This window comes from Phyllopteryx taeniolatus, chromosome 7, assembly GCF_024500385.1.
Source record: "Phyllopteryx taeniolatus isolate TA_2022b chromosome 7, UOR_Ptae_1.2, whole genome shotgun sequence".
Taxonomy (NCBI): Eukaryota; Metazoa; Chordata; class Actinopteri; order Syngnathiformes; family Syngnathidae; genus Phyllopteryx; species Phyllopteryx taeniolatus.
In genome coordinates this window covers 19,352,651-19,378,189 of record NC_084508.1, presented here as the reverse complement: position 1 = coordinate 19,378,189, position 25,539 = coordinate 19,352,651, and the positions used below count along the sequence as shown (strand labels likewise).

The 25,539-nt window shown below is 41.7% G+C and overlaps 1 protein-coding gene across 3 annotated transcripts in view; it reads left to right on the top strand.

The window, feature by feature from the left end:
* The window catches only part of nr5a2 (nuclear receptor subfamily 5, group A, member 2), a 75,838-nt gene that overhangs the window by 20,636 nt on the left and 29,663 nt on the right, over window positions 1-25,539 (top strand). For all 3 annotated transcript variants that reach the window (XM_061779249.1, XM_061779247.1, XM_061779248.1), the window contains exons 5-6: window positions 14,085-14,204; window positions 16,456-16,603. In XM_061779249.1, the coding sequence (XP_061635233.1) occupies window positions 14,085-14,204; window positions 16,456-16,603 (268 nt within the window). The remainder of the gene's footprint in view (window positions 1-14,084; window positions 14,205-16,455; window positions 16,604-25,539) is intronic.

Below are 25,539 nucleotides of genomic sequence, written 5' to 3'. Positions count from 1 at the left end.
GATGGATCGAGACACTTCTTTTTCTGTTTCTTTCTCTTTTTTTTGGTCTGCATGCAGAAGGAATTGCAAAAGCAGAATGGAGACCCATTAAGTTGAGGAGGAACTGTATTAGAAGTCTGGTTCCCTGGAAAAGCTCCCAGCTGAGATGGGCGGCCATATTGGATAAACAGATGGCCAGGGAGAGAAGAGAACAGGCAAAGAGAACAGAGGTGAAACAAAGAGGGGAGATGAGAGAGGACGTAAATAGACAAGGAATGCAGAGAGAACGCAGGGACAAGAGAAGAAAAGGCTGAGAGGAAGGAGAGAAAAAACATGCACACTGGGATTTTTTTTTTTTTAATATATATATATAAATGAATGGAAATGAATAAACTGTGAAGGCCTGATATGTGAACTTTGGAAGGAGAAAAAACACATACACACTGGGGATTTTTCTTTTTTTATATATAAATGAGTGGAAATGAATAAGCTGTGAAGGCCTGATATGTGAACTTTGGGGGAATCTATAACCAACTCCACACATGACCAAATTCAAAAGCTTATGCTGCAATGTCAGTGTTGTCACAGAGGTCAACAATATCCCAGCCGCCACCCCCTCGACACCCCTGCCCTGACAAACTGCCAGCATGATGGTTGGCGGCCATGTGCCTTTGCTAGAGATTTGTAACTGTGGCCCTACTCCACTGCATTTGAATTATTATTCTGGAGGATACGCACCCCACAACACACACACACAAACACACACAGACACACTTTACACTAGCCATATGGTGTAAAGAAAGTTATAGAGGCAAAGTGAGACGGGGATAAGGTGTTACAAGATGCAAGCATGACAAAAAAGTATGGGAGATTTTAGGATGGGGGAGAAAGACAAAGAAAGCAATTTTAGGTGAAGCGAAGATTTGGAAATAGAGCGATATGGTGATAAAGATGAGAGAAGTGGCATTAAGGCATGAGCGTGGGAGAGGGAAGGAGACGTAGAGGAGGAGAAATTATGAGAAGGCACTGTCAGGAGGCTTGGATGAGAGGAAGAGGGAAATGAGGAAGGGAGGACGGTGACAGGAGCAGGGGAGGGGGTTAAATGGGAAGATGAACAAGAGGCTGCGAGAGGCGGCGACCAAGGGCAGCAGCAGGAGGAGGAGGAGGAGGAGAGGGAGCATGGTGAAGGACAGCAGGGGGGTGAAAAGACGATCAGTAGATGGGGTTCGATGGGGGGAGGGTGTCAAAAAAGGTGGGGGGGTGGGGGGACAGGTGGAAGGTTAATGGGCCTGGAGCGACTCCACCAGACGCTCGTGTTCTTGATATACGGCGACGGGGACGGGCGCGGGGCGTAGGCTTTCAAAGATATATTATTTCATTTGAGGAGCAGCACCATTCGGGCCAACAAACCCCTCCATCGCCACCTTCCCCAACAACGTAGCATTTGTCCGGTGATAGATGACAGGCCCCCTCACTACCCCAACAGACAGATGAACACTTGTGTACAGTATCCCACCAGCACACACAAACACAAACACACCAAGCTGAGGAAAGTTGTCTAAAGCTTCACTGAATTTCAATTTTTTTTGTCCTTCTCTCACCCATCCTCCTTTCCTTCGGCTATCCGTCTTTATCACTGGCTGCTTTTAGGTTCTAGAGATCCATGTGGGATGCTATTTTAGTGGTAACAATATCTGTTTGATCAGTCACACTGGGAAGGAACAAGAATTTGAGCTACTTACTGTATGTAGGAGGAAGCGCGGGGCTCTCTCCATTCATAAATAATAGACCACCAGGCAGGAGCTCAACCTATCTTTTTCATAAATACTGTAAAACAAGCCTTGATGTGTCAGTATCAGTACAAACAGGAGTGAGTGGATTTAAGGATTTGTTTCAATAAAACGGTACTCAGATATAACAGTGAGCTACAGGTGGATTCTGAATGCATCCACGCTGTTCCCAGAAGAGGAAGCACGTATATGCATTTGTATGCAACATGACAAGATGGCAATTGCAGCCGTGTGTTATACCTGATGTCCTCTGGGCTTTAAGTGCCCACAGTGTCTTAGAAGTTTTAAGTGCGGACAACCCAAAAGTGAACTTCCCCCTCGGTTCCCTTGATGGTTGTAGACATAGCTTTAAGACACAACCTTCCCAAATACTGTAATGGTCCCGTAGGTCCGACCACAGGGGACTGCTGGGAGTCGGAAGGAAGAGCAGGGAACTTGTTAAAAGGAAAGATTTAGGTTGGCCCCTCCCAGAGGACACAACGGGAGGTTAGCATGCTCAAAGTCTGCTCATCTACTTGTTGCTTTGATGAAGGATGAAAGTCTGTCATTAAAAGTACACGGAGAGCCGCTGAATGACTAAATCTACCTCAAAGATAATTTCCTGTACCTTTCTCATCATCTTTTGCATTACTTAATTTCTTTATTGTTTCAACATGTAACTGCTGTCCTGCTCTTATTATGAGCAGGTCAAACATAGCGCAAACATATCTGCTGATTAAGTCGTCTACAAATGTGTGGCTTTACCAGCCAATAATGCTCTGTTTTAATTGAAACTGGCAGACAGCGAAAATCAAATTAAATCAAATTAAGAACAGAGGTTTTAATCTGCAATGGTGGAGGACAGCAGGGTGTCATAATAAGGAGTAATATTTTCAATATGTGGGTTACCTTATCGAGCTACATTAGATACCAGAAACACCACACAATTTAAAAAAACACAATCATTCATGTGCAAATAAACTGATACCTCTCAGGCCATTTCAACCAAAATGGAGAATTAATCACACAGCAGGTATTCGATCTCAATTATTGTATTCAATCTCATTATTGTATGTAGATTGGCCGATAAAGTTTATGGTGTGTGTTTAGGTTTGTCAAATGGTTGCACCACCTAAATTTGAAGAGATGCATTTTTAAACTTCCATCCGTCCCTGCCTTGCTCCAATTTAGCCTCCTCTGACAAGCGCTACTAATGGAGTGACAAACGAAAAGCTAAGAATGCCTCCACCTGCACTACTTTTTCATTTTCGGCAAGTTAAGGCAGCCTGATTCACATTTGTGAGCACTCTGGGCGTTCTGCGGGTGAAAGCAGGTCGTATTTAAGTCTCGTTTGGGGACGATCACGGTAAAAGCCTTTTTTATTAGTAGGTCATCCTGCTTGTTAATGTGGTGGCGCAGGTGACGAGACTGCTTGGTTAGAGTCCTGTGCTGTTGTTACTGTCACAAGTTGGCAGTCAGATCAGGGAGGAAGCAGTTGAAAGATGGAGAGGAAAGTGTTAATAAAAGGCAAAGAAAATGAGTAAACGAAGTAGATATGAGGCTGCTGATCGAACAAATTAACTCAACACTTCACCCGCTCTAATAATGTAACAAAACAACTTTTTCCTCGTGCTTGTAGCTGGGAGCTGTGGTAAATATACATTTATTTTTGCTGAGTGCTTCCTATCTGAAACGGTGTAAACCAAATCTATTAGTTTACATAATTGAGCCTATATTTCCAAGAATTTAGTAGGGATTTGCTTGAAAAGTTGCTTTTAAAATGATGATGTTTTTTCACTGCACCTTCACTGTACTGTATATCATCAATCTTTTTCTAGTGCATTACTGTGAGAGTTTGTACACGGTCATTGACTTTGCAAGGTAGGCATCCATCCATCCATTTTCCGTACTGCTTATCTTCACTAGGGCCGCGGGCGTGCTGGAGCCAATCCCAGCTATCTTCGGGCGAGAGGCGGGGTACACCCTAAAATGGTCGCCAGTGCAAGGCAGGCAGTATCACAATAATGCTCATATTGTGTTGTCAATGTGCTTAACTTTCTAATAAATGATCATAGCACTTTTTCTAAATGTGGACATAAATAGGCAACGTATTTATTCATCTTGAAAGGTAATGTTGTGTGCGGGCAGCCTGCGTACAGTCTGGTATGAGGGTGGCCGGCGTGGTCAAGACAACTTCAAAGACAAGCACAAAGAGGCGGCACTTTGCCTCTAAATAGCCTGTGGCTATAAGGTTTCTCGGAGGTCAGAGGGGCCGAATTGTGGGTGCTGTAGCTCTATGCTGACGCTCAACCTCCAAACTAAACACAACACACACAACTTTGCAAACCTGTCAGCTAATCTATCTTCCTCTTTTACACATTTTTGCATCTCATTTCTGTAAAGACAGTTTAACTATCCAAAGTATAACTACCGAACTTCTAGAGGCAACAACAACAACAAAAAATCTATTTCCACAAAACCTCATAGAGGCAGTGCAATGACCCAAATCTATTCCATATTGCTTATAATGATAAATGTCCAGATGCATTTTGTTTTTACCATTTGAGTCATTGTGGAACTTGTGTACACCCAAGAGCCAGGAAGTATTCGCCAAATGCAAATATGTACATTTTCACTGAAATTAACAGGACAATCTAGTTACCGTATTTTCACGACGATAAGGTGCACCGTATTAAAAGGCGCAGTCTTAGTTATGGGGTCTATTTTTGTATTTAACACATACATAAGGCGCACCGTATTATTGGGGGCAGGCATGGTAAAACATACGCTAGCTTAAAACATACGGTAGCATGCATGCACGCTAAAACAATGTTTTTAAAAAGGCAGCGGGAGAAAAACTGAGTTCGGTTGTACTTTATTGAAGTATTTAACAATGTATTCACGTTATTTTTTTGATCAATCCTCATCCACAAATCCATCAAAGTCCTCATCTTCTGTATCCGAAATGAACAGCTGGGCAAGTTCTCCATCAAACACGCCAGGTTCCCTCTCGTCATTGTCGGAGTCAGTCTCGTTGCTGTGCGGCTCCTCAGAAATGATGCCGGCTTTTACGGAAGCTCAAACAACAGTGCAAGCAGACATGTTAGCCCAAGCGTCCACAATCCATTCACAAATGGTGGCGTAACTTGCCCGGCACTGCCTCCTAGTCTTAGTAAAGCTTTGTTCGCCATCTGTCATCCATCACTCCCACGCCACTCGCAACTTCACTTTGAACGCCATGTTTACACGGATGTCCAGCGGTTCGTCAAGCCTTCCGGAATGATGGCAAGCTCCGAGTTATTGCACTCAGTCGAATGGTGACTGTAGAGACGCTTCTCCCGGCTGTTCTTATATCATTAATCCATTGCTCGAGTTGGTCTTCCAACTCGGGCCACCTCGCGTTGTTTACGCTTTTTGTTTTTCTTTTTTTTCCACGGAAACTCAGCTTCATCTTCTTGACTTGGCGAAGCTCGTTTTCCTACTTCCTCCACTTGCGAACCATCCATTTGTTGATCTTGAATTCTCTCGCGGCTGCTCGATTCCCATGTTCCTCCGTGTAACGGATAGCTTGCAGTTTAAACTGTGCTTCGTAAGCGTGTCTCTTTGTAGGTGCCATTTTCGGGGGTCCTTAGCCAAACCAATGCACATACTGGAACTATATACCTACTGGGGGTGTGTCTTAAGCCTCCTCTGTCACACGCACCCGTCCCCCTTTACATCTGTATGCTCTCCACAGTCACGCCTTCCTCTATATAAGCAGCTCGTCGGCAGGAAATGTTCCCAGTCAGTCAAGCGGAGGGCTCATTAAAGTCACACAACAACATTTACAGATTTTGGAACTCAGTGCACACATAAGGCACGCCACATTATAAGGCGCCCCGTCCATTTTGGAGAAAATATAAGACTTTTAAGTGCGCCCTATGGTCGTGAAAATATGGTAACTCTTGTCATAATATCATTAGTGTAAGGCAACAAATCCAATGGTAGCGTAAGACCTTTGCAGAGTACAGTATCTTGTTGTTCCTCACAACCCATTTCGACACTGAAATGCAATGCCTCAATTGGTTTGTCACAAAAAAAGGCAGACAAGAATTGCACCTAGTGTCTTGTGTTCCAATGTTGCACGGCCGCAATAATGTGCCTGAAATCCGGTCTGCCTGTCTCTGCTTCTTTCCTCACAGAGCTGTCAACAGTTGTCCTCCGATGTCTATTTCTGATGCTTATTTGGTGCTTGTCTATTCTTGAAAGGGTGTGGGGACACTTTGGGGCATGTGTGTGCGTGCGTACATGCATGTGTGTGTGCGTGTGCATGTGTGTGTGCGTGCGGTTTGGGGGGGCTGCCCAGGAGACAATGTATAGACGACGTTTTACTGTACGTGCAGCAACTAGTGACACGGATGATTTAATGGACACACGAGTTCCACAGGGGTAACGTTGGATATTATGGTCGTGTTGTGAAAGCAGGCGAGAATTTTTAAAAGGAGCCGCGCGCTAAACAACAAGCTATGGAGAAAAACGGTCTGCTCTTTGCCTGGCGGCTCAGCAAAGTAGGACAAAGACACCTGTTCTGTGGCCCTACTTTGAGCATTCCTTTCTCTGCTGCTTTTAATTTCCTTCTTTCTTTCTCTACTTCTTTAACGCTACACCAGGCGATTTTATGAGTCTCACATCATTCACTCGTCCTGTCAATCTTTCTCTGCTTTTCACCTAAAACGCCATAGCGGCAACCTTGGCACCAGCTTTGGATAAATGATTCCATACATGCAAAATAAAAGCATCGCACTATTAATGGGCTTTACTGCTCTGCGTTCTTTTCGGATTGTCTAAGAGGGGCATAAATTTTTTTTTTTAAAAAAGGTGAAACGATGAGCAATAAATCTAATGTGCTGAAAGGGGAATTTCTGAAAAAGGTGTTGACAACACTATTAAAACTACAGAAATGAACCAGGGATGCTGAACAAAAACAAAAGAGTAGGGAAAATGGTTTTAAGGTAGTGGCCTGTTGTCTCAATGTCCCCCAGGCCTTTTTACTCAACATGCTGCTCTACACTTAGCTTAGACAGCACTGTCGAGTGGAAAGACGCCTATGCTCCAATACAGATGCATTTATGTCAGCATCTGTCAGAAGACACAAAGGTGAGGCACCTTAGGGAGAAGGAGGCCTCCGTCTGCTCTTCTGTCTTGTGCTTTGGGGGCCTTGTCTTTACACAGCAGGAAGAACAGAAATGCTTAATTAGTGCTTTCACATGTTTAATTTGCCTATCAAGGGCTTGAGCCACATTCGGTTACAGTATCTGCTCAAAAGGTTACCCGCACCTCCAGATCATCCAAAACAACAACAAAAATTACATACAGTATATTGCTAATGAAAACATCTATTTCTAATCTATGCATTTTAAAACAGCGTTCCTGAGGTGTGTAAAGGCTTTTTTGTTTCCTTGGGTATGCATGTCTGGGATTGTGTATCACCGTGATCGTTAAGAGGCCCTGTCTGTACTGTTCTGAATCATACAAAAGAGGGGAGTGGGAAGCCTTTATCCTGCTGTCTATGTTGTCTCCTCGTATTCCGGACTCCACTTCACTTTAACACACAGACAGCCAGGCAAGCATTATGGGGTCATTTCCCACTGTCTGTCAATGAAAGTCAAACACACACACAAAAGCACACGTACACACGTTTACATACATACATGCACATAAATCCTCTCTCTCACCTTTGTCAAGAGTCATGGAGGGATAATAAAGTGAATGCAACCCCCTCGCCGCCCACCACCACCACCACACACACACACACACACTTTTAACTAACGCACACACTATAATCTGCACCGTGTCATATTCAGACCCACCTACCTTTCACACTCAGCTCACACAACAATACTCAATAAATCGCAGCATTAATTCAAATAATGATTCCACAGTGTGAAAATCCAATGGCCCAAGCTTAATGGGTATCGGTCAGTAGATTAAGCTGGGGGTGCGTGTGCTTGGGGATTCAGCTGCTGCCGGATCAATAGGATTCCTCCAACTCATTTTACCTTTGGATGCATTTTCTCCATGTCTGATGTTGTGTGTTGGGGGGCAGATGATTGTAATGGCGGGAAGGGGCAGGATGCAGCACACGTGGCAGTATAATGATCATATGAACATACATGGTTGTTACTGTATATCAACATTTCAACATGTTTACTTAAAGTGTGTGTGGGTTTGTGTTTGTGCATGCATATGTGTGTGCATGTGTGTGTGTGTGTGCATGTCTGTCCGTGCACATTTGAGTGAAGGAAGAGGTTACTTTTGGGAGAAGCAGATCCCTGGGCTGCATGTGTATTAGTGGTCTAATGTTCATGTGAATAATTGATTAGGTTCTCTTTGTGTTTTTGATAATTAGTTGATAGCTTCTTAGCTCTAAGCCTTATGATTTCTAGTGTGTGGGGTTGTAAGTGTGTCTGTTGGGGGTAGCCTGTGTCTTGAAGGTATCCTGAAAACTATTGCGCTCAAGAAAGAAAAAAATGCTTTTTCAGCCACAAACTTACAGTATGTATTAATCTTCTAAATAAATACAAGCAACAATACATACATTTGTTTCTCATAGACTCATTAGTCTCAAGTGCTCACTCAGTTTTCTTTATTTATACAGTCAAGCATTGTTTAGTTGTGTAACTACAATATTTCAAGTCAAATTTGAGTCCATATGTTTCATCACCAACACAAGATGGTAAAGTTTATGTTCTGATGTTGCTTGTATTTTAGATATACACTGTGTTCAATTATGTACATAGGTTAAAGTTACATTAATATTTGTTTTTAGTTTTTCTGTGGACGTTTTTGCATATCCGGTCTCCTGTCAGTTTAGAACACTAATATCAATATAAAACAGGGTAATTGGATTCCCTAGATGATTACAGCAAAATTATGGTTTTTATACAAACCAGCTTGGTTTCATTGTGTACTGTATATGAAAAGCTTCAATAGAGGTTTGTTCTTATACCTTATTGATTTGTGTTTGATATGCTTATGCGTTAAGTCAAAACCAATAGGGAAGTTTTGGTATGCTTGCTTTTAGCCTCAAATCCTCATACTGATAGCAGATGGAGCGGAGACAAGTGCCTGTTGACATAACCAGTGGCCTTGACGGAACAACATGTTCTTCCTGCACCAACACAACAAAGCCCAAAGAAATATTTTGTTTTCTTGTCTTGACAATAATTCTTGCACACTCAAATCTATTATTTGGGTGTGCATATTTCTATGTCCTCAGCATCTACTAGTTGTCAATTTGCATATTTGCAAAGTACATATATTGCACCTATAGTTATTGTCCTCTGATATTTGTACTTGTAAGCAAGTGCTTTCCCCGTTTCTAAATGGGGCAAACTGAGTGTGGGATAGAAAGGTGGGATGTGGGGATGTGCATTCATAGGTTGTTCATCCTTTCACAAACACACGAGTGAGGATGTCGGGACGTGTGGACAGATGAGGTGAAGTGAACGTGCTCAATCGAAAGAGACCCTCTCGTTCTCAGGATCAAAGGTCACCCCGCAGAGTCAAATAGTGTAGTCACCGTGGGAAATGGTTAATTTCAGAGCCTCAGTATTATCAATCGTGAATGAACACTGTGGCAGCCTCAGACAAATGCGCTATGCACTATTAGCACACACACTCCACACACAGATACTTCACTGCAACAGGTTACCTTGATGTGTTTCTATGAGAACATTTGGCCATCTTCAGTGGACAACCAATAAATATCCAAATTATATATATATATATATATATATAAATTTAAAAAATAAGAATACATCCTTCATTTAGTCTCATTGTAGTTTCTTTAATATTATCATTCTTCTCTTCTGAAAACCACCACCACGAGCTTTACTCTCACCCCCGCCTTCTGATTCTAAGAGCCACCTGCTCATTTTCCCAGCTTTCTTATCACTCCACCAGGGGTACGATCGAAGCCCAAATGGACTGTATGCCATGATAAACAAGCGTTCGTTTGGGGGAAATTAGGATGAGGAGGAGGGGGCAAAGGTAATCATTTCTGTCCATTGCAGCAGCAATCCTGAGTGGATTTCATCACAACTGTTGCTGTTCTTCCCAGGGATATAGAACTCCTGCATTTGTGTCTTTGAAAAGCTCAAAAGCATTATTATTTTACTTGCAGTAAGTGGGTGCATAAAATGAGCCCTTCAATCACAGTAGAAATGCAAAAATTCTCCTAAAACAATTCCCCAAAACAATATATATATATATATATATCAGTCATATGAACAGTAACTTATCGCAACAAATAAAATATAGTCATGCAAATGTTTTATGTCGTAACAGTTTAGCTAAATATAATTGTAATGAAACATTTTTAAAACATGAACGAGAAAAGGGTCTTGTATTCCAATGACTGTCTTGGTTTGAAGCAGTGCCTAATACAGGTTAATTAAATGGCCAATCTGGAAGTGCGCACGCAGGCACGAGATAATTAAGCGTTTGCAACACTCGGAGAACAACAGGCGCCGTTTCTAGGTGAATTAATGTGTGTTCCCAGGTGAATACAGCGACTGTTTGGCTCAAGGTGAACAGATGCTAAGATAGCACAGCACCAAAGGATGAGCAGCTCGACACACAGCAACATTGAAGTCAGCTTCAAACCTCACCTGTAGTAGTAGTACAAGACAGCATTGATTCCCATCCAGAAGTGAGAGAAGCGGCGTTATTGTTCATGCGAATTTGTGCCAGATTAGCTCTTGGTGTCCAAATGTTACCCCTCCCCATGTGCAAAAAAATACCATGAATCTCTCCATTCATTAACGTCCACAGAAGGAGATTCCATTAATCTCTTCATTAGTCCACATCAAAAATGGAAGTACTTATTAAAATCAGATCCAGCTGTGTACACTCGTTAAAATCCGTCGCACCGTACGGCGCTTAACAATGCTCGTGGCACGATACCAAGACCAGGGCACAAGAAAGGGGGTAAGGTTCTACCACCCCGGCCTGTTTTGACTTAGCACCCATGATAATTGCTCTACTCTTGGCAGGGGGCTATGAATAAAACATGACGTTTGTCAGGGAGTATTTGAATGTGCCAATTTTAATTTACATCCGCACAGCAATGTGTGCTCTGAATCACCTTTTTTTTTTTTGCAATTTCCCCTCACATTTTCCCATTCCCAATCATCTTTATTCCCACTCTCACTCCCTTTACTTTCTTTTTCTACAGCTGGAAAATCCCATTAATCCTAGCCAGTGGTTTGAACAAAACCTATGGGCTAAGCAATTGATTGGAGTATTGGTTTCTTGGAGGATATGTATTTTTCATTGCTGGCCCATGCATGTAGGAGTCCCTGCTTGGATTTTCAAACCCCCTACTTGGGCTGATATTGTGGAGTAGGCCAAGCCTGAGAAAGTAATGCATTCAATTTGGGTTTTGAGGTAGATTTGAAGCATTTATTTATTTATTTATTTTTTAGGAACATCATTTGGCAATGAGAACGCAGAACATAAATTTTCTTTTTTGGTATAGTTCAAGGACAGATGTAAACTTGTGATTTTTTTAAATATATTTTTTTGTGCGCGTATGTGTGTGCACATTGTAAGCTAATACAAGAAATACTTTTATGGCTCGGCCTTTCGACAACATGGACATTTATGTGCTTTGTTTTTCCACCCAACCCTAAAATGGAGCACAGTAATTTAAATTTTTACATAAATCCTACTCAACATAATGACGACATCAGATTTGGACTAATTTCATACAGACTTCCTGTCAAAGATCTACCAAGCTACAATTCTGCCTAAGAAAATATGAAAACAGTTTATATTCCTACTCATTGTCTACTAATCCTAATGTTCAGTTGATTTGAATAGTTTTAGGGATTATTGTTCTGTCATAGGTAAAACCCAGTACAAAATTGCTGGTATTCGCACATACTACCTCATCTTAAGCTCTCCCCAAATATCTCCACTCCTATGATTCTATGATTTACATGTTCAACATTCGAGTATGCCAAAATATCTTTTTTTAAAAATGGCCTCTTTGTTAATGACAATATAGTGGGATTTCAACCCTTATCCATAGTCGTAATCGCGATAGCAACACAGTGATTACAAGTATTCAGTTTATGATTGCCAAAGTCAGATATACTTGTCTAAATTTTCCATCATCTTGAGATAAGATTTAACCAACTATACAAGTACTTTAAGGTTTATTGCAGGAGTTGAACCAACTGCTGTTTGAACTTTGTGGTATTATGTTCTGATTAAGTCAAAGAGCGATGAGTTGTAATCAGTAACTGGCAAAAGGCCAATCGTTTACTGACTGTGTTGGCCACATCTTTTGCACTGAGATAACGTATGTGACTCACTTACATATAATTACAAAACAAAGCATCTGACGCTGTGTCAATGAGTTCATATATTGTGTGGGTGCAAGCAGTAGATCTTGTAAGATCAGGCCCCATGCATGTTGCTCATTTGACAGAGCAAAAGGAAGAGCTTGTCAGGGAAACAGTTTGTGTCACTGGCGCTCGAAAGGTCAGCTGAATGAACCCAAATCCCTGTGCCGCCCTCATGTCTGTCTGTCACCGATCGCCCTCTTGCAGACGGGTGTCCCCTACCCCTCGTCTAGGCTGCTATCATCCGCTGCCATAACCCCCCTTTGATGACCCAGGCTTCTTGTCAGAGAGTTGCTTCCAGGCAGGCAGTCAGGACACCCCTTTGATGAGGACCCTAACACTTGCTCACACTGCTGACATGCGGTGGTAGTGGTGTTGAGCGGGGTGGCGTTTGAAGATCTTGAGCCTTACATGTACAAGTCCCTTCACAAAGACGCACGCACGCACGCGCGCGCACACACACACACACACACTCACAATTACACGAGCTTCCAGGGTCTTTAGATTTGGGGGGCAGAGAGAGGAGGATCGGAGAGTGGCTCAAAGAAACCCCTCCTTTGAAGACCTTCAATGCTCTCACATGGTTTTAATGAAGTCATTTGAATTTTGCTTTCGTGGTTAGCTGAGGGCGGCACGGTGGACCACTGGTTAGAGCATCTGCCTCACAGTTCTGAGGACCGGGGTTCAATCCCCGGCCCCGCCTGTATAAAGTTTGCATGTTCTCCCCGTGCCTGCGTGGGTTTTCTCCGGGCACTCCGGTTTCCTCCCAGATTGCAAAAACATGCATGGTAGGTTAATTGAAGTCTCTAACTTGCCCCTAGGTGTGAATGTGAGAACGAATGGTTGTTTGTTTATGTGTGCCTTGCAATTGGCTGGCAACCAGTTCAGGGTGTACCCCGCCTCCTGCCCGATGATAGCTGGGATAAGCTCCGGCACTCCCGCGACCCTTGTGAGGATAACAGACCGCAGACTATGTTTAAGAGTCATAACGGTTCTAATTAACAGTAGACACCAGAATTGGCAGTCAAACAGTGATGTGCTTTTCCACATGATATTAAATTGTTTTGCAGCATTACAAATGAAACCACACAAAGCTAGTTCAACAAAGAGATCTCCGTGCAGGTTTTCCGTTACGAATGTACAAGAACACATTCCTTTCAATGGTACCCACGCTTGCACCTGCTCCTTTGGTCAGCCTTTAACATCGATCCGCATTCCTCACCATTCTCAATGTCGTTGATACTAATGATGAACATCAAGTTCTCACATAGTCAAAATTGACAGAATAACTCCTGACACGACAGAACAACAGTGTATCCAGGAGGCTACATTATGTCTTATGATATAATATAGGGCAATGTTTGTTGATGGCAAAAAAAAAGAGAGACATTTTCCTCATTCCTTTTTTCCCCAATGTGGTCTATTTTGTTTGAGTCTCTCAATTGCTGAGTAATGATTAACATGGCCAGGCATGGGAAGAGGCTGGCTGTTACAAAGGAAGATGTTGTTTTGGTGCACTGTTTGACCTGACCTGATTCCAAAGCTCACCTGACAGGTCCATGGGAGCCAGCGGCTGCAATTCAGCAGGTGTAACTGTTTTTGTCTTAATCATTGGAACCAGCGGGATTACTCAGAAACTGTTGACAATGGGCAAACACAGAAACCTGGACCAAAACCTGTTAAAGAGGCACACAGTAACATAACCAAAATGAATGTGGAAAGATTCATGTGAGAACACTTTGGAGTGTATGCAGGGGACTTTTGGGCAAGATTGAAATAAACACTACATGGTATCAAAGTAATCAATATCAGTATACCTGTACCCCCTTACAGCAAGCCTAGACTGCTGATTTTGATATGCCAAATCTTTTTTTTTTTTGCTTTGAAAGTCAAAATTCTCAGCAATATTTTTACTGGAAATGTATGTGCTTTCTTAATTTTCCAGGTCGACGACCAGATGAAGCTTCTGCAGAACTGCTGGAGTGAACTCCTCATCCTGGACCATGTCTTTAGGCAGGTGGTGCACGCCAAGGAGGGCTCCATTTTATTGGTCACTGGCCAGCAGGTGAGTTATTGAAAATCTGAGACCAAAAAGCTTCATTTCTTTAACCTACAGCCATTGGTTCTGAGAGATTAGATAAAAAGGGCGCACAAGTACTTGATGAAGACAATTGTGGCATGGATAAATCAGGATTGGTTAGGTCCCATTTCTGCTAAATCAATTAGTGAACATATGAAGATGTTATGGACATATTTCATTGAATCCAGAGGAGTTTTTTTCCTTGTAAGGTTTGTCCATTACAAACAATAGCGACTTTTTTTAAATTATATTTTTAAATGTGGCGGCACGGTGGAATACTGGTTAAAGTGTCTGCCTCACAGTTCTGAGGACTGTGGTTCAATCCCCGGCCCCGCCTGTGTGGAGTTTGCATGTTCTCCCCGTGCCTGCGTGGGTTTTCTCCGGGCACTCCGGTTTCCACTCCGGTTTCCTCCCACATCATAAAAACATGCATGGTAGGTTAAGTGAAGACTCTAAATTGCCCGTAGGTGTGAATGTGAGTGCGAATGGTTGTTTGTTTGTATGTGCCCTGCGATTGGCTGGCAACTAGTTCAGGGTGTACCCCGCCTCCTGCTCGATGATAGCTGTGATAGGCTCCGGCACGCCCGCGACCCTTGTGAGGAGAAGCGGCTCGGAAAATGGATGGATGGATTTTTAAATGTGTTGATTACTACTAAAATGAAGATGCATTTTAAATGAGTAGCGTAGTGCATCCTGTAATGTATTTATTTTGTACGTTAAGCACATTTGCAAATATCTGTCTTTGATTCATCTCAGATTCATTTTTTTATATTTGGCCTCAAAACAAAGTGAACATGAATGTAATGTCATTCTCAGGGTCCCCAACAAAGGGGCAACTATGTGTGTGTGTGTGAGACTAGTTATTTTTCCTGTCATAGGCTCAAACATGAAATGGAGCTTATTAAAATTCATTCAAAGATAAAATGACAAATGGGCTGAGCTGTTGAAAGCTTCAGCAAGGCCTTACAGCACCACAGCCAGTTTCCAATATGATGACACTGATATTTTGACAGCCGAGTACTGCTGGTGTCCATGAAATTTCAATGACAAATATTTAAATAAATAAAAAAATAATAAAAAAAATTTAAAAACAAAAGAAAGGGGGAAAAAAATGTCCCACAACCAGTTGCATCATATTTGCTTTGGATGCTCTGCTAACACATAGCAGACCCACGTGAAGCGAGTCTTCCATACATTATGGTTCAGGATGGATTTAAATCTGAAGGTTTATTTATATTTGCCCAGGATGTCTCTACAAGGGGAATAATAAAGTAGGATTGATTGATTGATTGATTGATCTGCAGGTCACTGGGGTTAGTGCTAACTCTGCTATAGTGGCATTATAGTGTTTTCCCCTCTCTTTGTACTTCAGGCCAGGAGGCAATAACCTAAGGCATCACCATCAACAGTCCAATCCTTCAATGAAGTTATTTCATGCACAGTTGATTTTATGTAAATTGATTGACACTTTGGAAAGGGGCCAGCGTCTGCCACTCACTTGAGTCATAACTCTCTCCTTTATGAAAAGGGAAGAAGAAAAGGAGGTACAAAAGCAGTTGGGAAAAGAAATGTGCTATAAGGAATGGAGCACATACGTTATTAGAATAAAAGTACATCACTGTTCCATTAAGGATATGATGACCTGTGTGGTTGTACCCCTGGGACTTGGCTTTTTCAGTCTGTACATATCTGTACCTTTTTGGCTCAGTTACCTTGCAGTCCAGCAATTCCGGTTCATTAGTGCAGACTGGACTTTACGGATAAAAATAACTCACTCTACAAACAGAAGGGAAAGCAAAGAGTTTCACTAAACATTTTCAGATTACAAACAGTTTCATGTCATCCTACTTTCTAAATGTATATGTTTGAAATCCTTCTGTGTTGTAATTGCAAATTGAAGCTCACATAGACCCTCCTTTAGGAAAGACAGGCATCAACCTTTCCCTGGAAATGCTTGCACAGTCAGTTATGATAATGAATTGTCAATAAATATAAAATTTTCATACGGTGCTGTTTATAGTGAGTGGCAGCTAAGGGCTTGCCTCCCAGACAAAAGGGCTGTGGCTGCTGTCTGTCTGTCTGTCTAACTGACATTTTTAATCAATGTAAACAAATCATTTTATTATAGTAACTAGATGGCAACCATGAAGAGGAGCTTTTATAGCACCACTTTTCTCACTCTGATTGTTGCAGAGAACCACAAAGAAATTCAAACATGTTTTCTTTCTTTTTGCAGGTAGATTATGCAGTGATCGCATCCCAGGCTGGGGCCACTCTGAACAATCTCTTGAGCCACGCCCAGGAACTGGTGGCTAAATTACGTTCTTTGCAAATGGACCAACGGGAGTTTGTCTGCCTGAAATTTTTGGTCCTCTTCAGTCTTGGTGAGTCCAAACAGAGGGTTTTGGAAGTGTGGGGATGAGAGTAGGGATGAAAACCCTTCACAAAAATTGCTTTACAACCATTGAACAATGGGACATGGGGCACCCAGTCTGCTTTGGACTACAAGCAGGGCTTGACATTAACACCCGCCCACTCACCAAATACGCGTGACTTTAAGCAGAGGCGGATAACACCGCCACTCCCACGAGTTACTTTGGCTACTCATGAAATATCTCTTGGTCATGAAGGGTGCATCACGACTAAATGAGCGAAGATGGCAGGTTTACTGAACCTGCCTTCTTCGCCAGTTTCGTGTGGCAGTGAAATCTCTGGCCCTCATGTAGTAGTAATGCTGTTCCGAAACAAGCATGCTTTGGGGAAGAAAGGTCGACCTTTCACAGACTATGTGTGGATGTGAAAATCAGTGTTATGTTAAACGTGTATTAATAAATGAATATTGCCTTCGTTAATTAAAAGTAGAGTTTGGACTTATTGCTGAAAAAATAAATAAATAAATGCTAGCTAATGTTGTGTTTACAAATTGCAAAAAACAAACCTCCAGACTCTACATTTTAAGTTTGTGAGAAAGTGAGGTTATTCTTAATATGATTCAATTTGTGTTTTGTCCAGGTTGGATAAGAGAAAAGGCCTAAAGGTTGGATGTACTTGGAAGTTGGAAGTTCATATTTTATATTGCTGACAATGAAAGAAAAAAAAGAAAAAAGCTTAATAAAGAAGCACAATTGTATATAAAAGGAGTACAACCTCACACACAACCTATCAGTTGAATACTTGATAATGTTGTGTAGCGTTAAACTTTTGTGTAGTCTAGTCTTAATTTGAGTGTGCATAGGGATCATTTACATTTAAAAAGGTTGAACAGCTAGTTCAAATAAACTTTTGCATGCCATTGTCAACTTTAAACACAACTATCCAATAACAAAATTGTGGCTAGTGAAAATGCAGTGACTAGTAACTCTGGGAAACCATTAACCACAGTGGCTGGTGAGCAAGAAAGTTCATGTCAAGCCCTGACTATAAGTTTGTTTAGATGTTGTACTTGTATTGAGAGCATTATGTATGTATACAACTGATATGTTTGTCACAAGCTTTTTTTGCTCCCTGTTGCCAATATTTGAAACAATTTTTGGCAGTTGCTGATTATTGATTGAAAACTCATTATGAAGTATGCTGGATTAAACTTTTGGGATCAGCGTCGAAGTTATTGATGAATGGAGAGAGAGTGGGGTGCATGGTGAGTGGTGACAGTTTATTGTAGCGGGAAAGTTTGGGAAGAGAACAGGAAGGTGGTCAGAATTTGGGAAGCGAAAGGATAAGTTTTAATAGCAAGATGAGGAGTTATTTGGTGGTGGTGTTGATGTGTGTGTGAATGTATATGTGTGTGCGCACGTGCGTGCGTGCATGCATGCATGTGTGCGTGCTTGTGAGTGAGTTAGTTTTGCTCTGTACGTGTCTTCGCGTTGCATAGGGTTTGCTGGGACTCATGGTCGAAATAATTTGGCAGAAACATCATCCATAATGAAGGACTGACCTCAGGGATGTGTATAGCCCCCGGCAGTGCCTGTTCGCCAGCATTGCCCGCTTCTCCCACAGAAGAAACCCGACACAGGTGGCGTTGCATTTGCTGAGGATATCGGTGGTGGAAGTGGTGGTGTTTGGACTCAGCATTGCAAATCCTGGAGATTTAGCATTGAATCACACAGTGCGCAGCTGAGCCGAAGTGTATGATTGATAGGCTGATCTGAATAAGTGTGAGAGAACGAGAACTGAATTGCTCACTGCCAGCAGCACCAATTAAGACGGATAAATGCTAAATGAGGCATGAAAGTTACAGTTGCGTTGGCTGCTGATTGTGGAAATGAGCTCTAAAGAGGGATGAGGTTTATTTAATGTACACTGGTGAAATTAAGCAAGAAATTAGATTAATTAAGTGAACGCAGTGACCCAGGTTTGATTTCAGAAGCCCCTTTCTTTAACTTGAATTTAATTCATTGATTATGATATGTATGATTATCTGTGATTAGCTGTCATTAGCCTATCTGCTGCTTGTGTGAGTTCCAACGTTTTTTTTGTATGTCGGCACTAGTAAAGTCTTGTGCCACCTTTTCACACCCTTCCACTACAACTCTGCCAGATATATATATATATAGTATTAGGGGTGCAGTTCCCATTTGTCTTAACATGTCTGTGGCATGCTTTCCTCAAAATACCCCAACAATCAAAAATTATAGACATATTTTTACAGCATTTATATTGTGTTGGTGAACTCAGATCGTTTTATTAGCAGATCTGTCTCATGCAGCGTGCTAGCCCTCACGCCACCCAATATACTGTGGTTAGAATGCAATCAGTGTGTTGGAACGCATGGGTTTCAAGGGGGCTAGCCAGCGTACCTGATCATACTCAATGTGGGGGTTGCTATTATGTTAATTAGCCCCACTGTGCAGAGAAACTTGCTCACAGTTACATTTTCAGCAGTGTAAATTTTGATAGCAAATTTCTATGAAGTGTTATCAAGTCTTTTGACTACAATGTCATTTAGTTATAGTTGTAGTAATTTTGACATCTAAATTGGTTAACCTACTTTCAGTCTAGTTTTAGTTTAGGTGTACAATTCTAGTTTGATGATCCCAATTTTGCTAGTTCAGTGGTAGTTGGCGTGGTGTGGTTAAGTGCACATTTGGACCCACACATGGTTATTTAAGACAAACTGCCCTCATTCTTGATAGCTTTTTGACATCATCTCCAGTACATTTGTCTGTAATAATTGTTCTGTTAACCATTAATCTTGGCACTTAACTATGAGTGATATGGAATAATAGAAATCCTTCATTATTTTTCTGTGCCTTTACGTTGACTTTTTCCATTATTTCCCTTGTGAATGGACAGTCAGTCTTCACTGACAACAGAACTCTTAGTTAAGCCTGTGGTCAATAAAGAGAGACAAATATAGATGTCACTCCAACTGAGAGACTTGTTCTGACCTGAGTTTGACTGTCTTGTTTTCACTCATTGTATTATTTTCTACAGTCTCACTTCATCTCCTTCTATAGCGTCCTCTCTTTTTGCTGTCATTCTTTCCTTGTCTCAAGTGAAGGCTTTGACCCTCAATCAAGAGGGAGATGATCACTCTCCTAGCATTGATCTGTGTGTGGAACTGTGAGCAATGGCCATGTGTGTGCTTGTATGTGCGGCAGTAAAGTCACAACCATAAAGCTCGAGAGAGACAGAGTACAGCCTGGGTCAGAGTTCAGTAAAGAATTACTACTAGTTGTCCGGTGATAGAACACTCTTAATGGGTCTTTGATTTCCTTTTAAAAGGCTGAAGCGCTTAATAGAAATACTGCTGCGTTTGTTTTACAGGATCATCGGGTGACAGGTAAGCACAGAACTGACAGCTGGGCTTTAAATTTAAAAAAAGAGGTATTTTTAAGAAAAGATAAGATGATGTTTATTAGTCCCACAATGTTTTTGAAATTTTCAATTTGCATTTCTTGCTATTACTTTACAATTAAAGCTATATAACATGCTTATTGCTGTGTGAGTTCTGCAGTACGGTGCTCTGCTCTTTAGCACTTGCATTCTAACAAGTGGGTGAAAATGTGGGAGGCAAAAAAAAAAAAAAAAAAAAGGGGGAAGGAAAAACCATCACTTATCAATTTTCGCAAGTGTGGTGTTTGATGTAAATTCCCTCAGCCAGAAACAGACAGACCTCATATTGGCAAAGCACTTGCAGGCTCAGAGGTCAGAGCCTTTCTGCCAGCAAACAACTGGGCTCTGCGGGTCAGACCACGTCAGCGCTAATTGGGTGAGACATGCACTGCCAGTCCTCGTCAGCTGGGAGGAGAACCAGAAGAGCTGTCAGAGCAGTGCTGAGTGTTAAATGCTCCCAGCAGAGAAGCGAGATTTGTGGACACAACTTAGAATGATGCTTGCAAATTGTAGTGTTTAGGGGAGAAAAAAAAAGTTGATAGAGAGGTAAATTATTTGGAGGTCTACTAATAATGGTACACTTTTGGACTCCTAACTATCCATCCATCCATTTTCTGAGCCGCTTATCCTCACAAGGGTCGCGGGAGTACTGGAGCCTATCCCAGCTATCATCGGGCAGGAGGCGTGGTACACCCTGAACTGGTTGCCAGCCAATCGCAGGGCACATACAAACAAACAACCATTCGCACTCACATTCACAACCACGGGCAATTTAGAGTCGTCAATTAACCTACCATGCATGTTTTTAGGATGTGGGAGGAAACCGGAGTGCCCGGAGAAAACCCACGCAGGCACGGGGAGAACATGCAAACTCCACACAGGCGAGGCTGGGGATTGAACCCCGGTCCTCAGAACTGTGAGGCAGACGCTCTAACCGGACGCTCTAACCAGTCGGCCAGCGTGCCGCCGACTCCTAACTAATTTAATATTTTTTGTTGTTGTTGCATTTCATACCTAGAGTTAAGTAGAATTTCATCATTGTGGATGTTGTAAGAAGCAACATCAAAAATGCCTGCCTTAACAAAAACAACGTCAGAGAGCTATTCCATTAACAAGAGGTCACTGTCGTCTGTCGTTGTGTAGAACACTGCAAAATAATGAGAGCTGTTTCAAATATTTTGTTTAGCTACATGTCGGATGAAAATTCATTGGACATACTAAAACAATACGATAGTAAACAACTTTGTAAATTAATACATCTCTGACAGTGTCAGTGAAAACCAAATGTTTCAAACCCAATGTTTACATTTGTATACACTTCTTATAGTTTATTTTGTTGAAAATATTCGACTGCGGTGAACGTATGCATGCATTTCTTTAAACAAAGGTTAAGGTGAAGTATTTATCTATAGACTGTAGCTGCACAATGTACCAAACAATTTATAACACAGAAATTTTTATCACTCTTTATGATACTTTATTATTAGCACTCTATCATGTATATAATTAGGGGTTAACATTTAAAAGCCATGACAGTGTTTTAATTATCTTCCTATTTAATGCGAGAAACAAAGCCTTATTTATTTATTTACATACATAATACGTAATTTTATTTCATTCCTACATCTATCACTGCTCCCTCATTTTTCCAACAGGGACATCCTGACATTGTCACATATTGAAGTACTGCAGACGAGTAGACAAACATGGTAAATGTGACTGACCTTGATAAAACAGTGCACACCATTTCATGTCATGTCTGTCTATATAGACAGGAAGAAGAAAAACACTAAAATCCTAGACAGGTGGATCCCAATTAAGCAATACCCATAGCTGCTCAGAATCAATATGCTGATCCCTGGCCAGCATACAGCATACATCCCATCCCCGATCTCCCATCCACCATACGCACGGAAAATATTCATTTCCTGAAACGAACCGAATCATTTGAATTCGTCGGGGCATTGATTAACATAAGAAGACTGCAACGGTTCAATATTTGCTCCTATTGGGACCAATGTAAGGGCCGAATAATGGAGCATGTAAATGGCGTAACACTGTACATCTTAATTAAAAGCAACACAACAGACATGTTATTCTATGTTTCTTTTTTCCTTACTTGTTTGTGCCTTTGTGTGACATGGCCTATTGTATATATTTACAATAGGACAGTATTTACGTGGTTCAACACACACAAAAAAATATTCAAATGTATGCTTTAAAATATCTGACAAATATAAGCTTTTTTTTAATGTAAGTGCACAAAATCCTTTAGCTATTTTGTTTTGTTTAAAACGGACCTGAGCTGTCAGAACAATAAATTATAAATAATAAAGACAAGTAAAAACTGTATACAGATATACTCATGCATTCATTCATTCATTTTCCGTACCGCTATCCTCACTAGGGTCGCAGACATGCTGGAGCCTATCCCAGCCTTCTTCGGGCGAGAGGCGTGGTAGACCCTGAACTGCTCGCCAGCCAGTCGCAGGGCACGTATAAACAAACAACCATGTGCACTCACATTCACACCTATGGGCAATTTAGAGTCTTCAATTAACCTACCTTGCATGTTTTTGGGATGTGGGAGGAAACTGGAGTACCAGGAGAAACCCCACATGGGTGCGCATTATACACGAGAAATTACGGTAGTTATTTGTGTGAGCCAAATTCCCCATGTGTGATTGTGTGATTGTCAGATAGCAGAGTCAGTTAGTGGATCGGTGCAATGACAACAATAATGGAAAATGCAGTGGTGGTGATTGCAATGGAGGTGCACTATAGATTTATGTATAATGTTAATAAAGAGCAATCTACGCACAGTACATTGCCTTCTTTATCAGTCTGGTTTGACTGTCTTGTAAAGTGCTGGGCAAACACACGCTGATTGAAAACTGTTGGACTGCCAGCCATCAGCCTCCTACAGTCTCCATTCTGAGGCAGCAAACCAACAAATAAAGAAGTTCTTCGCCATTCACGCAAACTTTCTAGCCGACTGATCCAAACTCAACTAATCAAGTTTGAGTGTCCAGACTTCTCTTTCCTCTTGTTCTGTCTGATCAGGAGTAGGCGGAAATATGCCCTAAAGCAATGGACCTAATACTTGCACCTATTTTCTCTCAGTTTTAGCCAAGAAATATAACGCGCATCCCACTTTGTAGGGAATTCGGTGTAATCAGGCAGCAGAAAAGGCTTTCAGAATTGATGAAACAATAAAAGCTCTGGCTTGCCATCATTACCGACTGCAGGCTGTTGTCATTAAGACCTGTTGTAGTGACGTGTGTAGTTGTGAGGAGACAGTCAACCTGAATCTTCTTTTTCATCTCTTACATCTCACCTGACAAAACCCTCCAATTCTCAACATTCAACAGTGTCTTTCCAATCTGAAGCTGAAACTATATTTTCTTTAGTTTTCATCAAACGTGGACAGCTAAACAGTTTCATTGTGTTAAAGATGCTCAAAATTCACAGAATATATATATATATAAACACAGCGGCTGAAATAAGTACACGTCACCATTTAACATTAAACATATTTCCAAAGGTGTTATTTGACCTGACAATATCACCAGTTGTTGGGAACAACCCAAGTAATCCATATATACAAAGAAAGTAGATTATAAATTGTGCGTAATAATGTGAAATGACACAGGGAAAAAGTATTGAACACATGAAGAAAGCGAGGTGCCATCATAGCAATACAGTATACTTTATATTCTCATTTTCCAAACAGTCCCAACAGCTAAATGTATGTTTTTTCTTCCATCATTACCAGCTGTGTTACTTATTTACCAGAAAACCATTGGTGTATATAATGCATACAGTTGCAGCAGTTGTAAAGTAAGTTTTGCAACAGTCATAATCACCTTGTCCCACTTCTGTCACAACCATAACACGTGCAGCCCCGCCTTGCTCTTCATATAATATTGTGAAAGCAGTGTAGTGGTAGGAGGATTGCGCACACATTGTAACCTTAAGCACCTCTACAGCAATGCAGGAAATATCTTCCATGGTTATACACAATAACTACTTAAGCACCACAACTAGACATGTGCATTTGTAGTTTTTCTGAGGAAAAAGACATTTCCCTCCTACTACTATTGCTCTGCTGATGTCCTGTGCTCTACTCTGAGGTGATTTAAGGTGGCCCACCTTCTAACCCTACCATTCTACCTGTACCTTATTACAGGCTTTCGGTATATTATAAAACATTGGGAAAGCAGAGGGACACTTGCAGTTACTGTCCTATCGATCGGCATGGATAGATTCTGTGATATAGAGTCCACCTTGGCTCGTGCCCTCCGTGTTCTCGGTCTCCCATTTGCTTTGGCTATTGATGTTTCAACATTAACAGTTACAAGCTGCTACAGAAAATCAATTCTCAACTTTTATTACCGGCTGGATAACGCTGAGGGGGCCCCTGCCAGCCCATACTTAGAAGCTACAGACACTCCGCCCGGCACGTCAGGTGTTTTCTAAGTGGTATCGGCAATATCAATCATGTGTTGAACACACTACGGGGGCCTTCAGGGGCCAAAGGGGGGCCTGAAGAGTACGGCATTGGTAAAGCAATGTATTTTTGTATCCTGCATACTAATTTTCTTATATTGAATCTGTATTAACACTGTAAACACACCACAACCAGCTACAATTGCTTGATCCCCTCAACCAACATCACTGACCATCCATTCACAGGTTATACATGTGTGTGCATGTGTGTGTAGGCGTGTGTGTGTGTGGGTGTGTATAGAATGTGTACCTGCACCCAAGTAGTGTGAATGCAGAGAGGCTGAGAGACCTTTCAAACATTTATGAGGAGCTACCGAGCAGCAGTACGGGAGCCCTTCTGGGACAAACAGCCCCCGGTTCTGTGCTCGCAGTCTCGATCAATGGAAGTCAAGTTCATTTCACCCCCTTCCCCCTCTACCTCCTCCTTCTTCTCTAGTCATGGAGTGGCCCACCGGTGGGGCTCTATTACACTTACACTACTTGTTTTCGTGACTGTGTACATGTGTGAGTGTGTGTTCCCAATAGCCAAAGCTTCAGGTTATCATTATGTACAGGTCTGTCCGCTGCAATGTTAATACTAATACATTCTCAGTGGTCACGTTTTGGGTCTCAGCGCTGTGCTGGCTAGGAAACCGCTCCACTCCAATTAAGAGCCAAGGGATGCATGCTTGGGCCAGGGAGGACAGGTCCGGGCTACCCAGGGCCCTGCGGTGAACAGGCTCATATTAGTGAAATAAAACACATATTGTGCAAACACTCATGTTGTAGAATATCATACCGCCACCCAGTAATTTGTGGAATTGATATAATTAAGTACCTGGATTTTCCCTGCCAATTAATCCTTCATTTATCACATAAGCACATTGATCCAAATGCTTCACTACTATTTAAATGGTTACGTAAAGGTACCCACTGCATAATTGCAGGGCTCAAACTGAAACAAACATTTTCAGTCATTAGTATTTTGTGTTATTAT